Source organism: Tarenaya hassleriana, unplaced genomic scaffold (assembly GCF_000463585.1).
Source record: "Tarenaya hassleriana unplaced genomic scaffold, ASM46358v1 Cleome26, whole genome shotgun sequence".
Lineage (NCBI taxonomy): Eukaryota > Viridiplantae > Streptophyta > Magnoliopsida > Brassicales > Cleomaceae > Tarenaya > Tarenaya hassleriana.
The window spans coordinates 1813032-1832897 of NW_010965869.1; the positions used below are offsets into that span (position 1 = coordinate 1813032).

The 19866-nt window shown below is 34.8% G+C and overlaps 3 protein-coding genes across 7 annotated transcripts in view; 1 reads left to right on the forward strand and 2 right to left on the reverse strand.

The window, feature by feature from the left end:
* LOC104816947 (T-complex protein 1 subunit beta-like) overlaps nucleotides 1–9970 on the forward strand; it is a 16648-nt gene extending 6678 nt beyond the window's left edge. The window contains exons 2-13 of one of the 4 annotated variants that reach the window (XM_010545990.2): nucleotides 1135–1273; nucleotides 6801–6851; nucleotides 6932–6988; nucleotides 7072–7137; nucleotides 7243–7354; nucleotides 7462–7590; nucleotides 7694–7765; nucleotides 7972–8087; nucleotides 8269–8345; nucleotides 8440–8925; nucleotides 9048–9363; nucleotides 9563–9970. In XM_010545990.2, coding sequence (XP_010544292.1) covers nucleotides 6846–6851; nucleotides 6932–6988; nucleotides 7072–7137; nucleotides 7243–7354; nucleotides 7462–7590; nucleotides 7694–7765; nucleotides 7972–8087; nucleotides 8269–8345; nucleotides 8440–8925; nucleotides 9048–9363; nucleotides 9563–9709 — 1584 coding nt within the window. In that variant the 5' untranslated portion in view covers nucleotides 1135–1273; nucleotides 6801–6845 and the 3' untranslated portion in view covers nucleotides 9710–9970. Of the gene's footprint in view, nucleotides 1–1134; nucleotides 1274–6235; nucleotides 6369–6800; nucleotides 6852–6931; nucleotides 6989–7071; nucleotides 7138–7242; nucleotides 7355–7461; nucleotides 7591–7693; nucleotides 7766–7971; nucleotides 8088–8268; nucleotides 8346–8439; nucleotides 8926–9047; nucleotides 9364–9562 lie in introns of those variants that run through there. The other 3 variants (XM_010545992.2, XM_010545989.2, XM_010545991.2) reach the window with 3 other exon arrangements.
* A 1280-nt stretch (nucleotides 9971–11250) lies between these two features.
* On the reverse strand, nucleotides 11251–13224 carry LOC104817087 (bifunctional epoxide hydrolase 2-like). The gene is made up of 4 exons (XM_010546163.1): nucleotides 13213–13224; nucleotides 12456–12791; nucleotides 12123–12364; nucleotides 11251–11767 (listed from the first exon to the last, which is right to left on the reverse strand). Exons 1-4 carry the CDS (start codon nucleotides 13222–13224, stop codon nucleotides 11521–11523), a joined length of 837 nt encoding a protein of 278 aa, XP_010544465.1. The 3' UTR covers nucleotides 11251–11520.
* Nucleotides 13225–17306: 4082 nt separating this feature from the next.
* Nucleotides 17307–19297, reverse strand: LOC104816948 (bifunctional epoxide hydrolase 2-like). 2 transcript variants are annotated; one of them, XM_010545993.1, is made up of 3 exons: nucleotides 18763–19297; nucleotides 18121–18362; nucleotides 17307–17743 (listed from the first exon to the last, which is right to left on the reverse strand). In XM_010545993.1, the coding sequence occupies exons 1-3, from the start codon at nucleotides 19252–19254 to the stop codon at nucleotides 17497–17499; spliced, it is 981 nt and encodes a 326-aa protein (XP_010544295.1). In that variant the 5' UTR covers nucleotides 19255–19297; the 3' UTR covers nucleotides 17307–17496. The 2 variants fall into 2 exon arrangements, with proteins under 2 accessions (XP_010544295.1, XP_019058451.1); XM_019202906.1 differs by having other exon boundaries at nucleotides 17522–17648.
* Nucleotides 19298–19866: the final 569 nt, after the last annotated feature.

Sequence of the window (19866 nt, forward strand, 5' to 3'; positions counted from 1 at the left end):
TCCCCTCTCCCTGCCTCTGACGTAAACCCTGTAATACTTATCACTTTCTTAGTTTGTCTGTCATTACTCACTCTCTGTACATCCTTGATGTAAATGTTGTGCTTAGATATTTAAGTAGAAAATGATCAGGAGGTTCTTTCTCATGGTCTCTGCTCTTAATCGAATATTAACAGAGCATACGATTCCTTCCCTAGTAATGGACTTTTTTCTATACGCTCTAGGAGGATTATTTACGGTCGACTTTTTTTACTTTTGGCGTTGTACTTGCTGGCCCATCTGCTTTTTTTACTTTCAAATTGCTCTGTAGTCTTGTGTATGGATTCTTAGAAGCAAATAATTAAAAACAGTTCACGGGGTGCCATCTCACCCATTTGTTTCTCTCTTCTCTTTTTTCTTTTTTTGGGTTCTCATCAGTCTTCTTATGTTCAGTATGAATGCAATCATTGATCTCTTATGCCTCGCGTTTTGTCTTTCTTGCAATCTTTGTGTATGTATATCTCGTTAGATTTTTCTGGGTTTTTCAGGTTCAGTTACCTAATACAGAAAATGCCTATAATTATCGTCTACTTGTGTTCCTGGCGTTGTACTTGGTTACCCATATGCTATGTTTGTTTTTGGGTAGCTCTTTCATTTTGTTTGGTTTCTTGGAATGGCTTTGATGGTTGTGGTTTTCAGGTTTCTATTCCTCTTTTACAGTTTTTCGAGTTCACGGTTTTTTATTTTTTTTTTGAAGTTTGGCTAGAGATGAAATAGTGAGTCTAAAGGCGGAGTCCTGCTTTAGGCGGCTCATAGAAATAGGGGATTCTATCATGTTAGAAGATTCGACAAATCCCTGAAGTGATTTGATGTATGTTAGGTCTTTCCTTTTGTGCTATTTAGGGTATATGAATTTGTACCCAAGGATTCAGTATCAAATTTTGATACCTAAACTCGCACCTAAGGCCTTTGGATTTCTGAGGATTCTTAGTCGCGTTTACTCATCAAGTTAACTTGAAATGCTATCCCTAGATATTTAAGTGGAAACTAGAAAAAGGGATGAGGAGGTTCTATCATTCTCTTGTTCTCTTCTCAATTTTGGAATCTCAATGGATTATCTATGGTTGACTTGTGTTCCTTATGTTATACGCTTTTCAGGCGTGCTGTGCCCCATCTGCTCTTGCATTCCTTTTTTGGGTTTCTTCGTTGCAGCTCGTTTTTCCGTAAGGTTGATTGATTCTCGTAATTATCTAAGCTTTTGGTTCAATCTCTCAAAACCTATGGCGAGCTTTGGAGGGTGAGTTCTCTAAGGTCCCATTATACTTTTGAAATTTGGTGTGTTGGATTTCTTTTGTCAGTTCCATCCTTGGTAGCCATGCATGATCTTGGATGTTGTCTTATGTTTTGTATGAATTTTTACGTATCTAGGTTCTATCTGCTCCTCACACATACATGGTATTCTTTTCTACCTTCCGATGCCTTTGTATGGATTTGTGAATGCTTGTTTCAAAGGCTCAGTTCCATTTTTAGGCGGATATGATCTCTGAATGATTGGAGTTTCTACAGTACGCATACGATCGTTGATCTCTTATGTTTCACAATTTGTCTTTTCTACAATCTAAGGTTCAGTCACTTAATACAGAAGATGCCTATAATCGTCGCATTGTTTTGTTTGGTTTCTTGGAAATGGCTTTTTTCAGGCTTCTATTCCTCTTTGCCAGCTTTTTGGAGTTCATTGTTTGTTTGTTTTTTCTCTTTTTAAAGGTTGGTTGGTTTGTTAGATATGAAAAATCTGAAATTGGGGTTCTATCATATTAGTGAACTTTTGACAAATCCCTGACGCGATTTGATGTAATGTCAGATATCTGCTTCGTGTTATTTTATTCCCAAACTTATACTATATTTGTTAATCCAAATTCCCCCCCCCCTCCCTTTTTTTTGGAAGTCTTATTTTAATCTTTGGCAAGTGGGGCGTGGAAACCGGTCTAGTATCTAGGGTCGATGTTTCGGCGAACCAAATCGAATTTTTTAAAAACGATTTATTTTTTAAGAAAAATAGAATCAAACCGTAATAAAAAACGAATATGGTCTAATAATTGATTGGTATATATTTTTGTAATACCGAAAGAATCAAATCGAATTATTTTTAGAATGAATTTAAATATCGAAATGTTCACTCTCTAATATCTATTAAGGTTAAACGGGCTCGGCCGGTTCGGATCAACCCGATTTGTCACAAGCGTGCCATTTTATTGGTTCAGACCAAACCGAACCGTTTGTAAATGGGCTGAAATCAAGCGGCTTGAACTGGCTCGCTAAAACTTGTGTGCTAAACGAGCCGGTTCGCGGGCTAAAAAAAATACAAAACAATGTAATAAATCGTGCTAAAATAATCAATTGAAAAAATCTTATAAAACATTACCAATAATGTCTTAATCCGTAAAAATACTAAAAACTCATATAAACCATTACCAATAAAATATAAAATCATTATGAATAATGTCTAAAATCATTCATAAAAATTAGGATTAGATAAAAAGATCAAACTGTTTGTAACAAGCTAAAAAATGTCTGACCCAGTTCGGCACTAAACGGTGTGGTTTTCTAATTATTTAATTTTTAAAAAAAATATATTAAATATGTTGTTGCATGGGAAATATTTATTTTTAGTAGAGTATTTATTTTCTATTTTTAGTTCTTCAGTTATTTAATTTATTAATAAAACAACTCCAATTCTAATTTTTACAAATTAAATTAAATTTTGATAAAATTACTTATTACTTAATTAAGTAAATTAAAATGTAAAGTTTTAAAATGGAAAATACAACTAAGTTAATGAATAAACTAAAAATCTGTTGTTGTTTTTTTCTCTCCTAAACCTGTCTCCTTCGATCCTCAAATTCGCATTTTTTGAGACGGCATCTGACCCGTGAAGTAAAGTTTACTGCACAAGATTGTGCCAAAAAGAACAAAGGACCGAAAAGATTTAACGGGTTTTACAGCAATGCCCAACATAACAACAGTGAATTCATGGGATATTGGAGGTGGAAATGTTGCGGCTCAGGCGATGTATTGGCAAGCTCTGGAGTCTGAGCGAGAAAGAAACGCTGCCGTCATGCTTACCCGGAGGTTTGCTTCCGATCGCAACGTAAGTAATCTATATGAGTTATTACAAGGGAGGTACTTGAAAACAGAGGATCAGATCACTAAACTTCCAACCTATTCCATTACAGTAAGCATCTGTCACTTGTGAATACTTCGATAATGAACTCTGTTATGGTACAAGTCTTCTTTTTTTTCTTTTTTTTTTTGCCGCGATGAGCAGAGACTCAGAACCGAGGAGTTTCTTGAACTGAGACTTGCTGTGTAAAAACCAGTTCTCCATTCCAGTGTGTTGAAAGGAAATGAATGATTGGTCTCTTCGTTTACTTGGTGGGTCTTTTGTGCACTTATTTTACAATTCCAAATTCGAGAGAATTTGAATTTGCTCGATAAGGGAAATCTTGGATAATTTTCTCAATTTTTCATTGAGCTGTCAGAGTTGTTATACTAAATCAAAAACTAAACCAAAATGAACCAGAAACAATAAAATTGTCTAAATCGAAATAAACCAAAAAGCCTAAGAACAAATACACTAAAAACTTTGGTTGGGTTTTTTATTTAACTATTTAGTTTTTGAATTTGTCTTGCATAAATGTTTTTACATATACTCTTATTATAGATTTTTAAAAATTAATATTAGTTTTATAGATCATCTCTGTCTTTTCATCATCTTTCGGCTAAATGGTTCTATGTATATAATATTTTTTAAGGGAAAAAATGAAGGGGCAGTTGGCAAACTGTACCAAAACAAAAACGAAATTTGCAAAATATCTCACAAAAAAATAACTTTTGCATAATATATTTTTTTTTCTAAATACTCAAACTACCCTTTACAGTATTTCTCTACGATTGTATGATAATCTATCTTTAAAAAATCGGTAAGTTTTGTTATTTGATCTTTTTTTTTGTCCAATATTTTCTCTATCTTCTCTATTTCTTATATAGTTTATCTAATCTATTAAAATACTCTTCTCGTTCATTTTTTTCTGTAATACTCTGATCATTTTTTTGCATGTACATAAGGTGTTTGATTAAATGTCTGTACCAGAAAACTGCGGTAGATGATCTGCGATCTGTGAAAAATGACATGCACTATGCGTTAAATGACCTATGATCTCTGGCAGATGATTTGCGGTATGCGGCAGGTCATTTGGCCTACGGATCTACGGCTATCGTCCTGCGGACCTGCGGACCTGCGGCTATCACCCTGCGGACCTACGGTTATCGCCCTACGCACCTGCGACTATCGTCATGCGGCTATCGCCCTGCGCACCTGCGGCTATCGCTCTGCGCATCTGCGGCTATCGCTCTGCGGACCTGCGGACATATAACTACGACTACGACTCACTACGACCATATAACTATGACTACGACTACAACTCACTACGACCATATAACTACCATATAACTACGACTACGACTCACTACGACCATATAACTACGACTACGACTCACTACGACTATATAACTACGACTACGACTCACTACGGTTCACTATGACTCACTACGACCATATAACTACGACTCACTACGATTCACTATGACCATATAACTATAACTACGACTCATTACGACCATATAACTACGATTACGATCTTCTGTTTTCTCTAATATTTTTTCTATATTCTCTATTTCTTACCGTTTATCTCATCAATCAAATATTCTTCTGCATCATTTCTTTTTCTATAGTATTCATATGATCATTTTTTGTGACAATCTATCTTATAGAAATCGGAACGCTTTGTTATTTGATCTTATTTTTTCTCCAATATTTTCTCTATCTTCTCTATTTTTTATATAGTTTATCTAATCTATTCAAATACTCTTCTCGTTGTTTTTTTCCTGTGATATTCTAATAATTTTTTTGCATGCACATAAGTTGTTTGATGAAATGTCTGTACCAGAAAACTGCGGCATCTTACCTGCGATCTGTGAAAAATGACATGCACTATGCGTTAAATAACCTATGGTCTCTGGCAGATGACTGTGATATGCCGCAAATAATCTGCGGTCTGCAGCAGATCATTTGGCCTACGATCGCCCTGCGGACCTACGGCTATCGCCTTGCGGACCTACGGCGATCGTCCTGCGGACCTGCGGCTATCGTCCTGCGGACATACCGCAAATGATTTGCGGTCTCCAACATTTTATATATCTTCTCTATTTCTTACAGTTTATCCAATGTATTCAAATACTCTTCTGGTTGATTTCTTTTTCTGTGATATTCTGATCATTTTTTGTATGCACATAAGGTGTTTGATGAAATGTCTATAAAAGAAAATTGTAGAAGATGACCTGCCGTCTGTGAAAAATGACCTACGCTCTGCAGTAAATGACCTACAGTCTACGGCAGCTGACCTACGGTCTGCCAGATGACATGTTATCTACGGCAGGTCATCTTAGGCACCTATGACATGTATCGCACCTAATAATCTGTAAGTGTTTTTTCTATATTTATATAAGAAAACAAAATCAATATAAGTGTTTTTTCATGTATGTAGAGAAAAACGAAATTCATGCAAATATTTTTTTATAAATGTAGAAAATCTGTAGGTTATAATAATATAGAAAGATATGATAGTATTTTAACTTTAAAAAGTATAGAATACAAAGATTACAATAGTAAAAGTAAGCTCTTCGCATCGCAATACCTATTGTGTCGGCTTGACCTTTCATAAGTGGATACAGAATAAAGCGTCCATAATAAAGACGCTTACTGTCTCTTCTTGATTCAACACACTTTCAATGTAGTGTCCGAGTAGATACTTTTACTTTCTCTCGAACCATAGTAATTTGATTTGATTAGATCATTGAATCGTTTATTTCTCTTGAAACCCTTTCAGCCTTTTTTTATTTCTATACACGTCTTTTTTTAGGGGGTCTACAACCATTATGTGGCATAGGGGTTACATCTCGTACGAAACTTAAACGTATGCCGCTTCTACGAATAGCTCGTAATGCCACATCTCTTCCGAGTCCAGGACCTTTTATCCTTACTTCAGCATAGAATGCAGAAACGGTTTTTTTTTTTTTTTTTTTTACATTTATGCAAATTTTCTCAAAAATAAATTTTGGAAAAAGCAAACCTATGATTTTACCAAAACGCCCTTCCATTTCCTTAAGAAAACCTGGACGCCTAAAAAGAACATTTTCTTAGTGAACTTGCCGGACCCTAGACTGTTCTCTCCCCATCGCCGTCGGTCTCGCCCTCGCCATCGCCATCGCCATCGCCATCGCCATCGCCATCGATCGTGGAGTTCTTCTTCTTCTTCATCGTCGTCTCCGGTTAGGTCTCATTTTCTTTTTGTGAATCTTACTTCTCCTTCTGGGTTCTCATTTCCTGTTTCTGTCGCTATGGATTCTTAGGGTTTATGAGGTCTATGCTCTTTTTTTGGCTGTTTGATTTCTGGAGGATGGAACATTTCTGTAGTTAGCAAACACCAATTGCATCGTTTACAGATGTGGGTGTTTGATTCTGGGCACATGTTGTTATTACTTGTTGCGTCTCTTTTGTTTTTGTTTCTGTCACTATGGATCTTTTGCTAGGTCTATGTTCTTATTACGGCTGTTTGTTTTCTCGAGGATGAAATATTTCTGTAGTTAGGAAAAGACAATGGAATCGATTATATGGATGTGTGTTTGATTCTGGGCATTTGATGTTATTACTTGTTTACATCTCTTTTAGCTTGAGTATCTGTTTTCTGTTCTTTGGCTGATTGCAGATTGAAGATCTTGTGCATTGAAAAACACCTTTTCTCCTCTTGTCAATGGCGGTACTTCCTCTTCTTTTCTTGCCTTTTTTGCTTTTCCTGTATCTTCTTTTGCTGCCATTTAACTCCGTGTTTGTCTTTAGATCGACAAGATTTTTAAAGATGAAGCTAGTGAAGAGAAGGGAGAGCGTGCAAGGATGGTGAGCTTTCTCTCAACAATCTTCAGTTTACAGATGCATTTTGTTGTTTCTCTGTTGATTCTGATTAACGTTATTGTTTCTAGGCATCATTTGTTGGTGCAATGGCGATTGCTGACTTGGTTAAGACTACCTTGGGGCCAAAGGGGATGGTACTTCTGATAACTTTTTGTTGTTTATTTTTTGGAATTAGGTGCTCTTCAAATGTCCTTGGATTCATGTTAATATTGACTTCCACTCGGAATATCATTCAACAGGATAAAATTTTACAATCTACTGGTAGAGGACATGAAGTCACCGTCACGAATGATGGGGCCACCATTTTGAAGTCATTGCACATAGACAACCCGGCAGCTAAAGTTCTTGTCGGTAATGCATTCAGCTGCGTTTGTTTTGTTGATTAGTTCTGCATATTCTTTGTTTGATACAAAGCCTGGAACTTGATCATTGTTTCTACCATTGAATGTGATGTTCAGACATCTCAAAAGTTCAAGATGATGAGGTTGGTGACGGGACAACTTCTGTTGTTGTCTTGGCGGGTGAACTTCTGAGGGAGGCAGAAAAGTTGGTGGCTGCAAAGATTCACCCTATGACGATAATAGCAGGTATGTTTCTAGCATCTGGATTCCTAGTTTCAGTAGTGAGAGTATATTTGCATATCTATGTTTTGCCGTAATGACCATGGTGCATCATTTTTTGGGTTCTTAGGTTACCGAATGGCTGCAGAATGTGCTCGTAATGCTTTACTGAAAAGAGTTATGGATAACAAAGAGGATGCAGGTATTGATGTGTACCAAGATAAACCTTGTACTTTTGGCATAGTGAAGTAAGGTGTTATTTGTTTTTGTCACGGTGAACCTTATTGGTCCATATAAGATTGTTATTTATCCTAATTTTGAGTTTGGGTGGTTCTTTTGTCATTTGCCCTCCCCTAAATTGGCAACATCACTGAGATCTGTACTCTATTGTGTTTTGTGCCTGTGCAGAAAAATTTAGGTCAGACTTGATGAAGATTGCAATGACCACTTTATGTTCCAAAATTCTCTCACAGGACAAGGAACATTTTGCGCAAATGGCTGTCGATGCTGTTTTGAGGCTTAAGGTTCTCTCCTCTTTGTTGTCTTCTTCTGGAACATTGATGTTGATTTGATGTAGCAAGATCTTCGGTTAACAAATGCCTCAAAGTTATGCTGAAATCATTTGGATGGATTGACTTTGCCTTGAACTGCATGCTACAAGAAATTGTGTCCCTTTCTGATATTCTGAAGTTGGTGTTCGAACAGGGAAGCACAAACTTAGAGTCTATTCAAATCATCAAGAAACCCGGAGGCTCCTTGATGGATTCGTTTCTGGATGAAGGGTAAGTAAATACTTATCTGTGCTTTTGCTTTTTCTTCTTTGACCATCTGATATTTTGTTTTGTAACAACTCAAACCAAAATTTACCTCTTTCAGGTTCATTCTTGATAAGAAGATTGGAATTGGACAGCCAAAGCGCATAGAGAATGCCAAGATTTTGGTTTCTAATACTGCAATGGATACTGATAAAGTGAAAATCTATGGTGCACGTGTGCGTGTGGATTCCATGTCCAAGGTTGCTGAGATCGAAGGGGCTGAGAAGGAAAAGATGAGAGAAAAAGTTCAGAAGATCCTCGGCCATGGAATCAACTGCTTTGTTAATAGGCAGTTGATCTACAATTTCCCAGAGGAACTCTTTGCAGATGCTGGTGTACTTGCTATTGAGCATGCCGACTTTGATGGAATAGAACGTCTTGCATTGGTTACAGGCGGTGAAATAGCTTCCACCTTTGACAATCCAGAGTCTGTTAAGCTTGGACATTGCAAACTCATCGAAGAAATCATGATTGGTGAGGACAAGCTGATCCATTTCTCTGGTGTTGCGATGGGTGAGGCTTGTTCAATCGTTCTAAGGGGTGCTAGGTAACAATTTTCCTCAACATTACTTAGACTTTGTGGACATCTCAGGTTAAGTGTAAAAACCTCTTTACTGTTTCCCCCTCATGGGATGTTTTCTGACTTTTCGGGTGTCATTCTTCTTGTAGCCACCATGTTCTCGATGAGGCTGAAAGGTCACTCCACGATGCCTTGTGTGTACTTTCTCAAACTGTGAACGACACCAGGGTTCTGCTCGGGGGTGGGTGGCCAGAGATGGTGATGGCGAAGGAAGTGGACGAGCTGGCACGGAAAACTGCTGGCAAAAAGTCTCATGCCATTGAAGCTTTCTCACATGCGCTCATTGCTATCCCGACCACCATTGCTGACAACGCCGGTCTAGACAGTGCAGAACTGGTTGCCCAACTTCGTGCAGAGCATCACAATGAAGGGTCTACTGCAGGAATTGATGTCATCTCCGGATCTGTAAGTAACAATAACCAAAATATCTCGCCTTAAACCGATGAAGTACTAAGCCAAACCCCTCATTTATAGTCAGTTAACCATTTTAAACTTAAACTTTCACCATCACATTTGCGTTAATCCCCATTAGATAAGTGTCTGCACTACTAACCGAGAAAGTTAACGATAATGAGCTTTGGTGGTTTGTTGAAAACCATTACAGGTCGGAGACATGGCGGAGCGTGGAATCTATGAAGCATTCAAAGTGAAGCAAGCCGTTCTGCTTTCGGCCACAGAAGCGGCTGAGATGATTCTCCGGGTCGACGAGATCATCAAATGTGCTCCGAGGAGGAGAGAAGACAGGATGTGAGTTTTTTTTTTATTTTAAAAAAAAAACTACATCTCTTCACGTTCCCAAAAATGATGTCCGAGGCCATTGGTGATTGTCTTTCAGACTTTGTTTTTTCCCCTACAATAGTTCTTTCGGTTATGGTTCGGACTTAGTGGAGCCTTTTTGTCATGCTTTTTTCATTTTCCTTTCGTTTCTTGCCAATGCAGCAATCAGTATATTATCGAAGTTTGAGCCTTAAGTCATAATTAGTAAAATACAATTACTCCTTCCGTTTCAAAATATTTGTAGTTTTAGATATTTGTAGCTTTAGATTATTTTCTATGTTTTAAAATATTTGTAGTTTTACATTTTCAAGACATTTTTTTATAATAGTTTCCAATTTTATATCTATCAAATTCTAATATATTATTAATGATTGTATTATTTTTATCATCAAATAAGGGTATATGTGACTTTTGATCTATTTTCTTAAAAAATGTGAAACAATCTAAAACAACAAATATTTTGAAACAGAGAGAGTATTATTTTGCCAATGTTTCGGTCACTGTGTGATTTTATTCGGTTTATAAAAATTATATCTGTTTTTAGTGCAGGAATACGTCAATATTCAGCGTAATTTCGTGTTTTATTAAGAATAATTTTAAATTTTTATGCAGATTTTCGTTTCTATATTGGTTTCCCCATTGTGTTTGTGATGAATATGGTTGGACCGTGCCATGGTTTTGAGATTTGTTGAATTTGTCTCTGATTTTTGTCTCCATGATGAGGTTTATATGTTTATATTTCTGCGGCGATACATGTTTATAATTTGTTTATGATCATTTGTGCCTTGAGTAAAGGAAAGATTTATCTCGTAAAAAATTCACAAAAAAAAAAGTGAATCACACCAAGAACATGCGCATTAATATATATCAGTTTATATTACATTATAATTTATATTAGGTTTTATACGGGAAAAATCCAAAGTATAAAACTGCATGTTTTTCATTTTATAAAATTGATATAAACCGATCAGGCTTTTGTTTATTTCAGTTGCTTACACGCTCAAGTTTGGTTCTTTAAAGACAAAGAAGTCCACACACCCTTTTATGTTAAAGTAAGTGAATATTAATATTAAGGGAAAATCCAAAAAAAAAATATTGAATTTTACAATTTTGACAAAAAAATACTAAATTTTAGTTTTTGTCAAATAAATATTAAACTTTTTAAACCAGTCTAAAAAAAACACTGAACTTTTTAAATGATCCAAAAAATACATAAACTTTTCTGCGATTATCAAAAAAACAATGAACTTTTTTAGTGATCCAAAAAAATATATGAACTTTTTCCGATTGTAAAAAAAACTAAGTAAAATAATTTGACGTGTTTGCATCTAATTAGGTCACGTCATTCATTTTGTTTATTTTGACAATCGTAGAATAATTAGGTGTTTATTTTGTCAAATTAAAAAATTTAATGTTTATTTGATAAAATAAAAAGTTCAGTGTTTTTTTTGTCAAAATTGTAAAGTTCAATGTTTTTTTGTTATTTTCCCTAATATTAAATGAGTTGCACAAATCTGATGAAAGTGCCATCGTTTCTTTTTATTTGACAGAAGGACCAAAGTGGAACATGACATAAAACTCGAACAGATTAACAAACTTAACAGAATAAAAACAGAGTTTTGACAGTAACAAGGTTGGAATTGAAGCACGTGGTCTATCATTCTCTTACAAGACCTTGGACTAAACTCTTATTAGTGAAAACAAAGCCGGATGCAAACCCACGTATATACCAGAAGGTTAAACCGACGGTATAAGAAAACCGATCGAGATCATATCGATCGGTTTTCAGAACTTCCTGATGAAGTCGTATATGTGATGAAGGATCTCGTCTGGCTTTTCCTGGTTAATCCAGTGAGCCACTCCTAGCATAACGACCGGCGGGTCCAGCAACGGAACGTCTTCTTTGAACTGCGGACCGTGAATGTATTCCTTAATCCCGGGCATGTGGTAAACATGATCCAGATCCCCGATTATGAATTTCGTTGGTACAGCAACTTTGATCCCTATGCACGGCGATATTAGCTCATCGTTCCTGACCATTGTTCATCCTCAGAACCATCAAAACACACTTATATATACGTAGCAACCGTTTGGTTATGGACTCTTCTAAGACAATATTGGTATAAAAATAAGTGTTGTAACAATTTGAAATATGGATTTTAGTTGAAGATGCTTTTAAAGTTTTGCTTTTTGGTAACCGGGTATTCCAAAACTAATGCCAGGAGTCGGAAAAATCCATGTGAATATTCGAATTCGGGGTGAAACATATGCTAAACACACCCATTTCACTGACTGACTGGACTATGTAAGATGGTTTTAAAGATAAAACTGAGACAACAAGCATTTTGACGTGCGAAATTGAAGGCATATATGGATATCAAAGATACCGTGCGAAATTGCGGTAGGAGTTTACTGCTCCGGAGAATCCCGTCTCCTCGAACTTTCTTACGTAATATTGAACTTCTTCCTCCGACAGCCAAGACGGTAAAGGGATCGGGATGTCCGGACGACCCCAAAAGCTTTTATCCTTTGGGATAATAAACGGATAGGGCGTACGGTACGTGAAAAACCTCTTCATCACTCTTTCAGTCCCAACTTCCGCAATCTCTGCCTCTATATCTCCAGGTTCCTATTACCACAACAGCAACAAAGCATTTCTTCAGTTGGTCCACATTGGTTAAATGATTATTTAAAAAAAAAAAAAAAAAATGAAACCGAACCTGAAACCTGACGACGTACAAATCATCGCCGTAGATCCTGCGCAGCTGTTCGATTGGCGTCACCTCTGGCCATGGATCCTTCGGCACGAAACTGAACGGCACACTGAGGTTGACCAGAGCTTTCACTTTATCTGGTCTAAGGAGACAAAGATACCATGCCATTAGGGCTCCCCAAGCGTGACCGACGACGAAGACCTTCTCGTCTTCGGAGGTGGTTACGGCCGAGATGACGGCGGCTAGGTCTCCAATCATGTGTAAGCCGGTGTATGAGGGAATATCCGTGGGCGCAAAGGAGTCACCATACCCGCGGAGGTCAGGAGCTACGGCTCGGTAGCCCTATCTTTTCTCTGATGTAGTTTTTCTCATCGTGGGTCTCATCTTTCTCAATACACACTTATTTTATTTCTTGGATTTAATACTTATTATTGTAGTTGGACACCTCATCTCGCTTTCAGGTGCTCCACTCCCTCCATCTCTCTCTCTCTCTCTATGTCTCTCTCTCACACATACACACGCACAGAAAGGTTTTGATTCAGTACTGTGTCTATGTACCGGAAGGAGGAGTCTTCTTATATAGAGCGCTTTGTATTTGACACGTGCTAATTTGTTTTTTTTTATTACCATGCTAATTTGGTTTTTAACTTACAAATAAAATTGTTGATTAAAATGTACGAAAAAAATAGTTTGAATATTTAATTTTAAGCACAGATGGGAAAGGGATCTCCATTCCACAATGTCTATATATGAGAAATTCGACCTTCAATTCCATTTTTTCAATAGTTTTATTTTCTTCAAAAATTACAAACCTAATTAATTTTTATTTTTTAATATCGTCAGAAAAATATATTAGATTTTTTTTTTATAAAAGATTATTATTTTCACATATAGAAGTTATATAGTATATAGATATATATTGAATTTAGTTAGAAGCAATTGCTTGAAATTAATTGTGGGATGAGTATAATGTTATATCCTCTTTCTTTCTCAAAATCTTTCTAATCACCTAATTTGACCACTTGAAATTAAGATTATTAAGAATTCTTTTTAAACAAAAATTTTGGTAATATATATAATTACTTTTAGAAAATATTTCGTATCTATCAGAGTAATGGCACAAAACATGTGAAAATAAATGTATGATGATACGAATGCAGATCGAAATAACATTTTTTTTGTTGAAAGATCGAAATAACATATAACATACTAATCTATATTTCTGTTTAATATAGAACCAAATAAAATATAACATAGAGGTTTGATCATTCGTGAATGTGTTACACGCGGCTAATTAATCGAATATAACATTTTCCATTGGCAACACAATGCGAACCCTAATCTATTTTCTGGTTAATTTGATATATATATCATAATGATTTTTTCTCAAGTCATGCATATTTTACTCTTAAATTCAATATCAGTTTCCCTGTAAATTTTCTATTTCTTATATGACTAACCACCAAACTTCCAAATCCAATTCTAGCATAATGGGCGTAGGGATGTCAATTGAGTTGGCCCAACCCATTTGGGTCCAATCCATTTGGATTTGAAGGATAAACGGGTTGGGTTGGGTCGATCCGTTAATAATAGTGGATGAGTTGGGTCGACCCATTAAACCTGTATAAACCATATAAATCCATTTTTATATTCACAAATTACTTATATACATATAACTATTAATATGTATATTCATATAACCTAGAAATTATCATTTTAATATTCGATTTGGTTTATCCATTCAATATAACAATTTTAATTAGTTAAAAGATGAGTTTAATTTTAACTAAATATATAATAATGAATTTAATAGGTTAACCATTTAACCTATGGATTTAATGGGCCAAAACTCATTTAACCCATTTTAAAAAATTAACCAAATGGACTAACCCATTTGGGTTTATAACTGGGTCGGGTTGAGTCGACCCGTATAACCCGACCCATTTTGACATCCCTAAATGGGCGTCATGGGATTGTAATATAAGTGTCATATTTTTTTAAAAAGAAATTCGTATTATTTAAAAATCCTTAAAATGGGAAAATAAATTATCGAAAGAAAATAAATAAATAAATTACTCATGTGGTGTGAACGTAGAAATGGAAAAAAAACAACTAAAAACAGCTCAACGTTATGAACTGGCATGCGGCTGCCTATCCACGATCCACACGTTATATAATTAATATTCTTTTTTTTTTTGTAAATGTATAATTAATATTATAATAGCATCTTCTTTTATAATTAATATACACGATCCACACGTTCTATATTTTATCAAGAAACAATCGATTATAATTTGAGTCAGGAGATATGTCATGGCATCATTTACGCGATATGTTCATTAATTACTTTAATAAACTATATATATTGGTTTTGTCTTGTTCTTCTGCATTAAGTGTTCGAAGTGCAAAAGTCAAATTAATGCATTCATATTTCATACATATGCCACATGCAATTCAATTGGTACGTTCCAATTTGGTCTTTTTTTTAACCATGCTAATTTTTTTTAAATTAATATAAAATCGTTAATTAAAATGCACGAAAAACAGTTTGAGTATTAAATTTTACGAACGAGGTTTGAAGGAAAAGTAATCTCCGTTCCGATCCGAAAACGTCTAACACGTGACAAATTTGACCTTCGATTCCTTTCTTCCAGTAGTTTTATTTTCTTTAAAAATTTCAATATTTGATTAATTTTATATCCTCATAAAACTGGAAAAATAGCTGAATAATTTTTCCTCCTTTTTTTCTCATTTTATTATTCGTAATTTACCCCTAAACTCCAAACACTAAACATTAAATCATAAAATGTAAAAACACAAACCCTAAATCCCAAAATATTAAAAATAACCTCACAAAGATTAAAAAATTAAAATTATATCATTCATTTGAACAATGTAAAAAAATTATATTTAGCGAACAGAATAGATAATTGTTTTAAAAAATATTATAATCTCGAGTACTATATCATTCATTCTCTAATAACATTTTTGTACATATTTTGTCTTTCTACACATATTTTAAAATGAAAGATCAACCATTTTTTTTTATGAATTTGCATTAGAAATGAATACAGATCTAAGATAACATATAACGTGGAGAATAATATAATCAATTTTCTGGATAATTTTCTCTTTCATGAATGTGTTATATCCAGCTAATTGATCGAATATAGTATTTTTTTCTGGATAATTGCTAATTATACAAAAAAAATCCTCTACTTAAAATTCATCATAAAAAACCATCAACTGTTAATTTTGAGCAAAAAACCCATTAACTATATAAATTATTTAAAAAATATTTTACTTTAAATTTATTATAAAAAATGATCACTTATTAATTTTAATAAAAAATATCAATTATTAAAATATAAAAAAGTATATATTAATATTTGAAAGATTGCAAATTGAGTATATTTTATTGGTTATAAATATTTATTTTATATTATTATTTTAGAGATTGCAAATTATCAATTTAATTTTTTTTCATAGATTTAAATAATAATTTTAATAAAAAAACATCAACTATTTAAAAATTCTCTCAAAACACATTCTATTTTAAATATAGAAATCTATAACCAATAAATATATTCAATTTGCAACCTATCAAATATTGATATATAATAAAATTTTAAAAATAATATTTCTAACCAATAAAATATAATGAATTTTAAATGTAATATTTGTATACAAATTTATCATAAATATTCATGTTTATAAATATTTATATAAATTTTAAATATTAAAATATAATAAATTTAAATAAATATTATATTTTTTGTGATTTTTAGAATTATATAATTTATAAATATTTTTATTCAAATTTTATCGATTTTTATAATAAATTTAAAACAAAATATTTTTTGAGTAATGTAGATAGATGATTGATTTTTTTCTTGACGATTTTTTTATAACAAATTGAAAGTAAAAGATTGTTTTTAAATAATTTATATAGCTAATGGTTTTTTTGTTCAAAATTAATAGTTGATGGTTTTTTATGATGAATTTTAAATAAAAGATTTTTTGTGTAATTAGCAAATTTGAAGGGTTTTTTTTTGGGTTTGTCCCTAATTTTTTTCTTAAATTATACATATTTTACTGTAATAAATGTTGGTTAAATTTTGTATTTGTTAACCGCCAACCACATCCAAATCCAGTTCAAGCGTATTGGACGTTATATTGTGATATGAATGTCATACTATTAAAAAAGAATCGTTGTTTTTAACAAGCGCGTAGAAATTAAACAACAACTAAAAACAGCTCAAAGTTTTGAAATGTCAACCTTTGTTTTCTTTGATACATTGTATATATACACACACACACATATAAGTCATAACAGGTTCAATTATAATTAATCTACACGATCCCCACGCACGATGCATATTTCATAAAGATTCAATCGAATATAATCTGACTCAGGAGATATACGCAATAGGTTCATTTTCTATTTTAATAAATTATTTTGCGTTTCAAATTTTAGAGACAAATGAGAAAGGACGGCAACAAAAAATAGGGGCGAGCATCTCATTAAAGTTCGGTAATACTTCGGTTCGCTTTTTTTGTTATTATATTATATTCGGTTCGATTTCGATTTTTATTAAAAAAATATTAGATATCATTTTAGAAATATTCGATTTTCAGATTTTTTTAAAATTCGATTTGGTTCGGTCCCAAAAAATTCGGTTTTCTAAAAATAATATCGTTCAAAAATTTTGAACGATTCGGATAGAAAAAAGTAGCACATTTTTCGATTCAGTACAGTTCTTTAGAACCGAAACCGAAACTCCACACCTGATAAAAAGTATAGAGTTCTATGGTCTCAGTCTGCCAAGTAAATGCTCGACATGCAGAGAGAGGGTCTAATTAACGTATGGAGAAGGATTAAATGGAAGAAATTCCATAGAAGCCGAGGACAATTTCGTGAGGCTTACAGGGCGACGGCTTCATCAAACTCTTATGTCTCTCTTACACGGCGAAATCAGCCACAAGCTACAAACCGGCACATATACCAGACGGTTTAACCGGTGGTTTAATAAAACCGAATCGGTTTTCAGAACTTGTTGATGAAGTCGCAGATGTGTTGAAGGATCTCGTCCGGTTTTTCTTGGTTAATCCAATGAGCCACTCCCTCCATAACCACCGGAGGCTCCAGCAATGGTACGTCCTCTTTGAATTTAGGACCGTTGATGTATTCCTTCATGCCTGGCATGTGGTAAACATGATCAAGATCGCCGATTATGAATTTTGTCGGTACCGTGATTTTGAGCCCTAACCATGGCCCTAGCAGCTCATCGTTCCTGACCATTGTTCATCCCAAAAAACCGTTATACGGACGTACATACATGCATACACAACCTTTGAATATATATATATTCTTCTAAGAGCATAAGATCTAGTACGATATTACGAAGCAAGTGTAGTTCATTCCTATGCAAGTGTTTGCTTGCAGCATTGGATTTAGTGGAAGATGCTTTTAAAGGGTTAAGGTATCGAACCACTTGTCCTATTAACAACAGCATTTGAACATGTTAGCTAATGTCCAATCTAGCACAAGATAGTTCACAGTCTAACAGAAAGACAACACTGCCCTCGAAACAGGATTGTAAACACAGAGACAAGAAGGGTTTTGACGGTCGGAACAGTAAACTGAAGGCATGAAGATGTATAAATATACCGTGAAAAATTGCGGTAGGAGTTCACTGCTCCTGAGAAACCTGTCTTCTCGAACTTGCTTACATAGTATTGAACATCTTCCTCCGATAGCCAAGAGGGTAAAGGGATCGGACTGTCGAGAGGACCCCAAAAGCTTTTGTCCTTAGGGATCATGAACGGCCATGGCGTACGATAAGTGAGAAACCGCCTCATTACCCTTTCAGTTCCAACTTCCGCAAACTCTTTTTCTATATCTCCAGGTTCCTAAAACCACATCAAAGCCATATCATTCTCGTCAAGTTGCGAGTTTTAATCTTTGAATCCGAAACATCGAGTTTGCGGATTATAATCTATTCGGTAACCATTTCAACATAGATATGGGCCATATGGCTCTGTTTTCATTCCCAGGGAACCGATCTCTACCTCCAAGAAGATGTGTGGGATGATGTAAACAGTAATGCAAATAAGCATTTCGTTGGTTGTGTGCGTTCATATTGGTTAGAAAAAGCAAAATGCATCAAACATAAACAGGAATGCAATCAAATCCGTTAAATATATATATGGAGAAAAAGAGCACAAGCAAGACGGCTACGGAAAAGTAATATCAATGCGATAAGAAGGTACTATAACCATCCCTTTTCTCCGGAATTAAAAAAAAATGAACCTGAAATCTGCAGACGTACAAATCGTCGCCGTAGAACGCGCGCAAACCGTCGAGTGGCTTGACCGCTGGCGAAGGATCCTTCGGCAGGAAATTGAACGGCACGCCGAGATTGATCAGACCTTTGATTTTGTCGGGCCTAACGAGACAGAGATACCAAGCCATTAGAGCGCCCCAAGCGTGACCGACGACGAAGATCTTCTCGTCGTCGGAGGCGGTTACAGCGGAGATGACGGCTACGAGGTCTCCGACGATGTGGAAGGCGGTGTAGGAGGAGATCTCCGGCGGTGCGAAAGAGTCGCCATAGCCGCGGAGGTCAGGAGCCACGGCCCGGAAGCCGAGGGCGGCGAGACCGGAGATCTGGTGCCGCCATGAGTACCACAGATCCGGTAAGCCGTGGAGGAGGAGGACTACACCTCCGCTTTCGGTTCCTTTCACCGCCACGTGGATGTCGCCGCCAATCCCTCTCACCGTCCGGTGCTCCACTCCCTCCATCTCTCTCTCTCACGCGCGCGCACACGCGGAAGTAATCTTGCGTTGTATTTGACGTGTGATAATTTGATTCAATTTAAAATAACATTAAATTCCGGTATTTTTGTTTTTGTTTCTTTGTTATTAATTATAGGGAAAATGACATTTTCCCGTATAAAATGTGACGTTTTTCTACACGAATTTTTTATTTGACAAAAAACTACATCAAATTATCAAATGTACCAAATTGATATACGAACTACCCAATTTAACTGCAATTTCCTACACAATCCGAAAACGGTGTTAAGTGTCTGTTAACCGCTGACGTGGTACGCCATATAGCGACTGACGTGGCATGCCACATAGATTTTTTACCACATTAGCATGCCATGTCGGATTTTTAAAAAAAAATCTAAAAAAATATGAAAAAAATCGAAATTTTAAAAAAAATTAAAAATAAAATAAATAAACAGCAAAATATATATATATATATATATACAAATAAAAATATAAATATATACACAAAATAAAAAAATATACACATATATATACAAATATATATACATATACATACAAACAAATATATTTATATATACATATACATATATAAATACATATATATGTATATATATACAT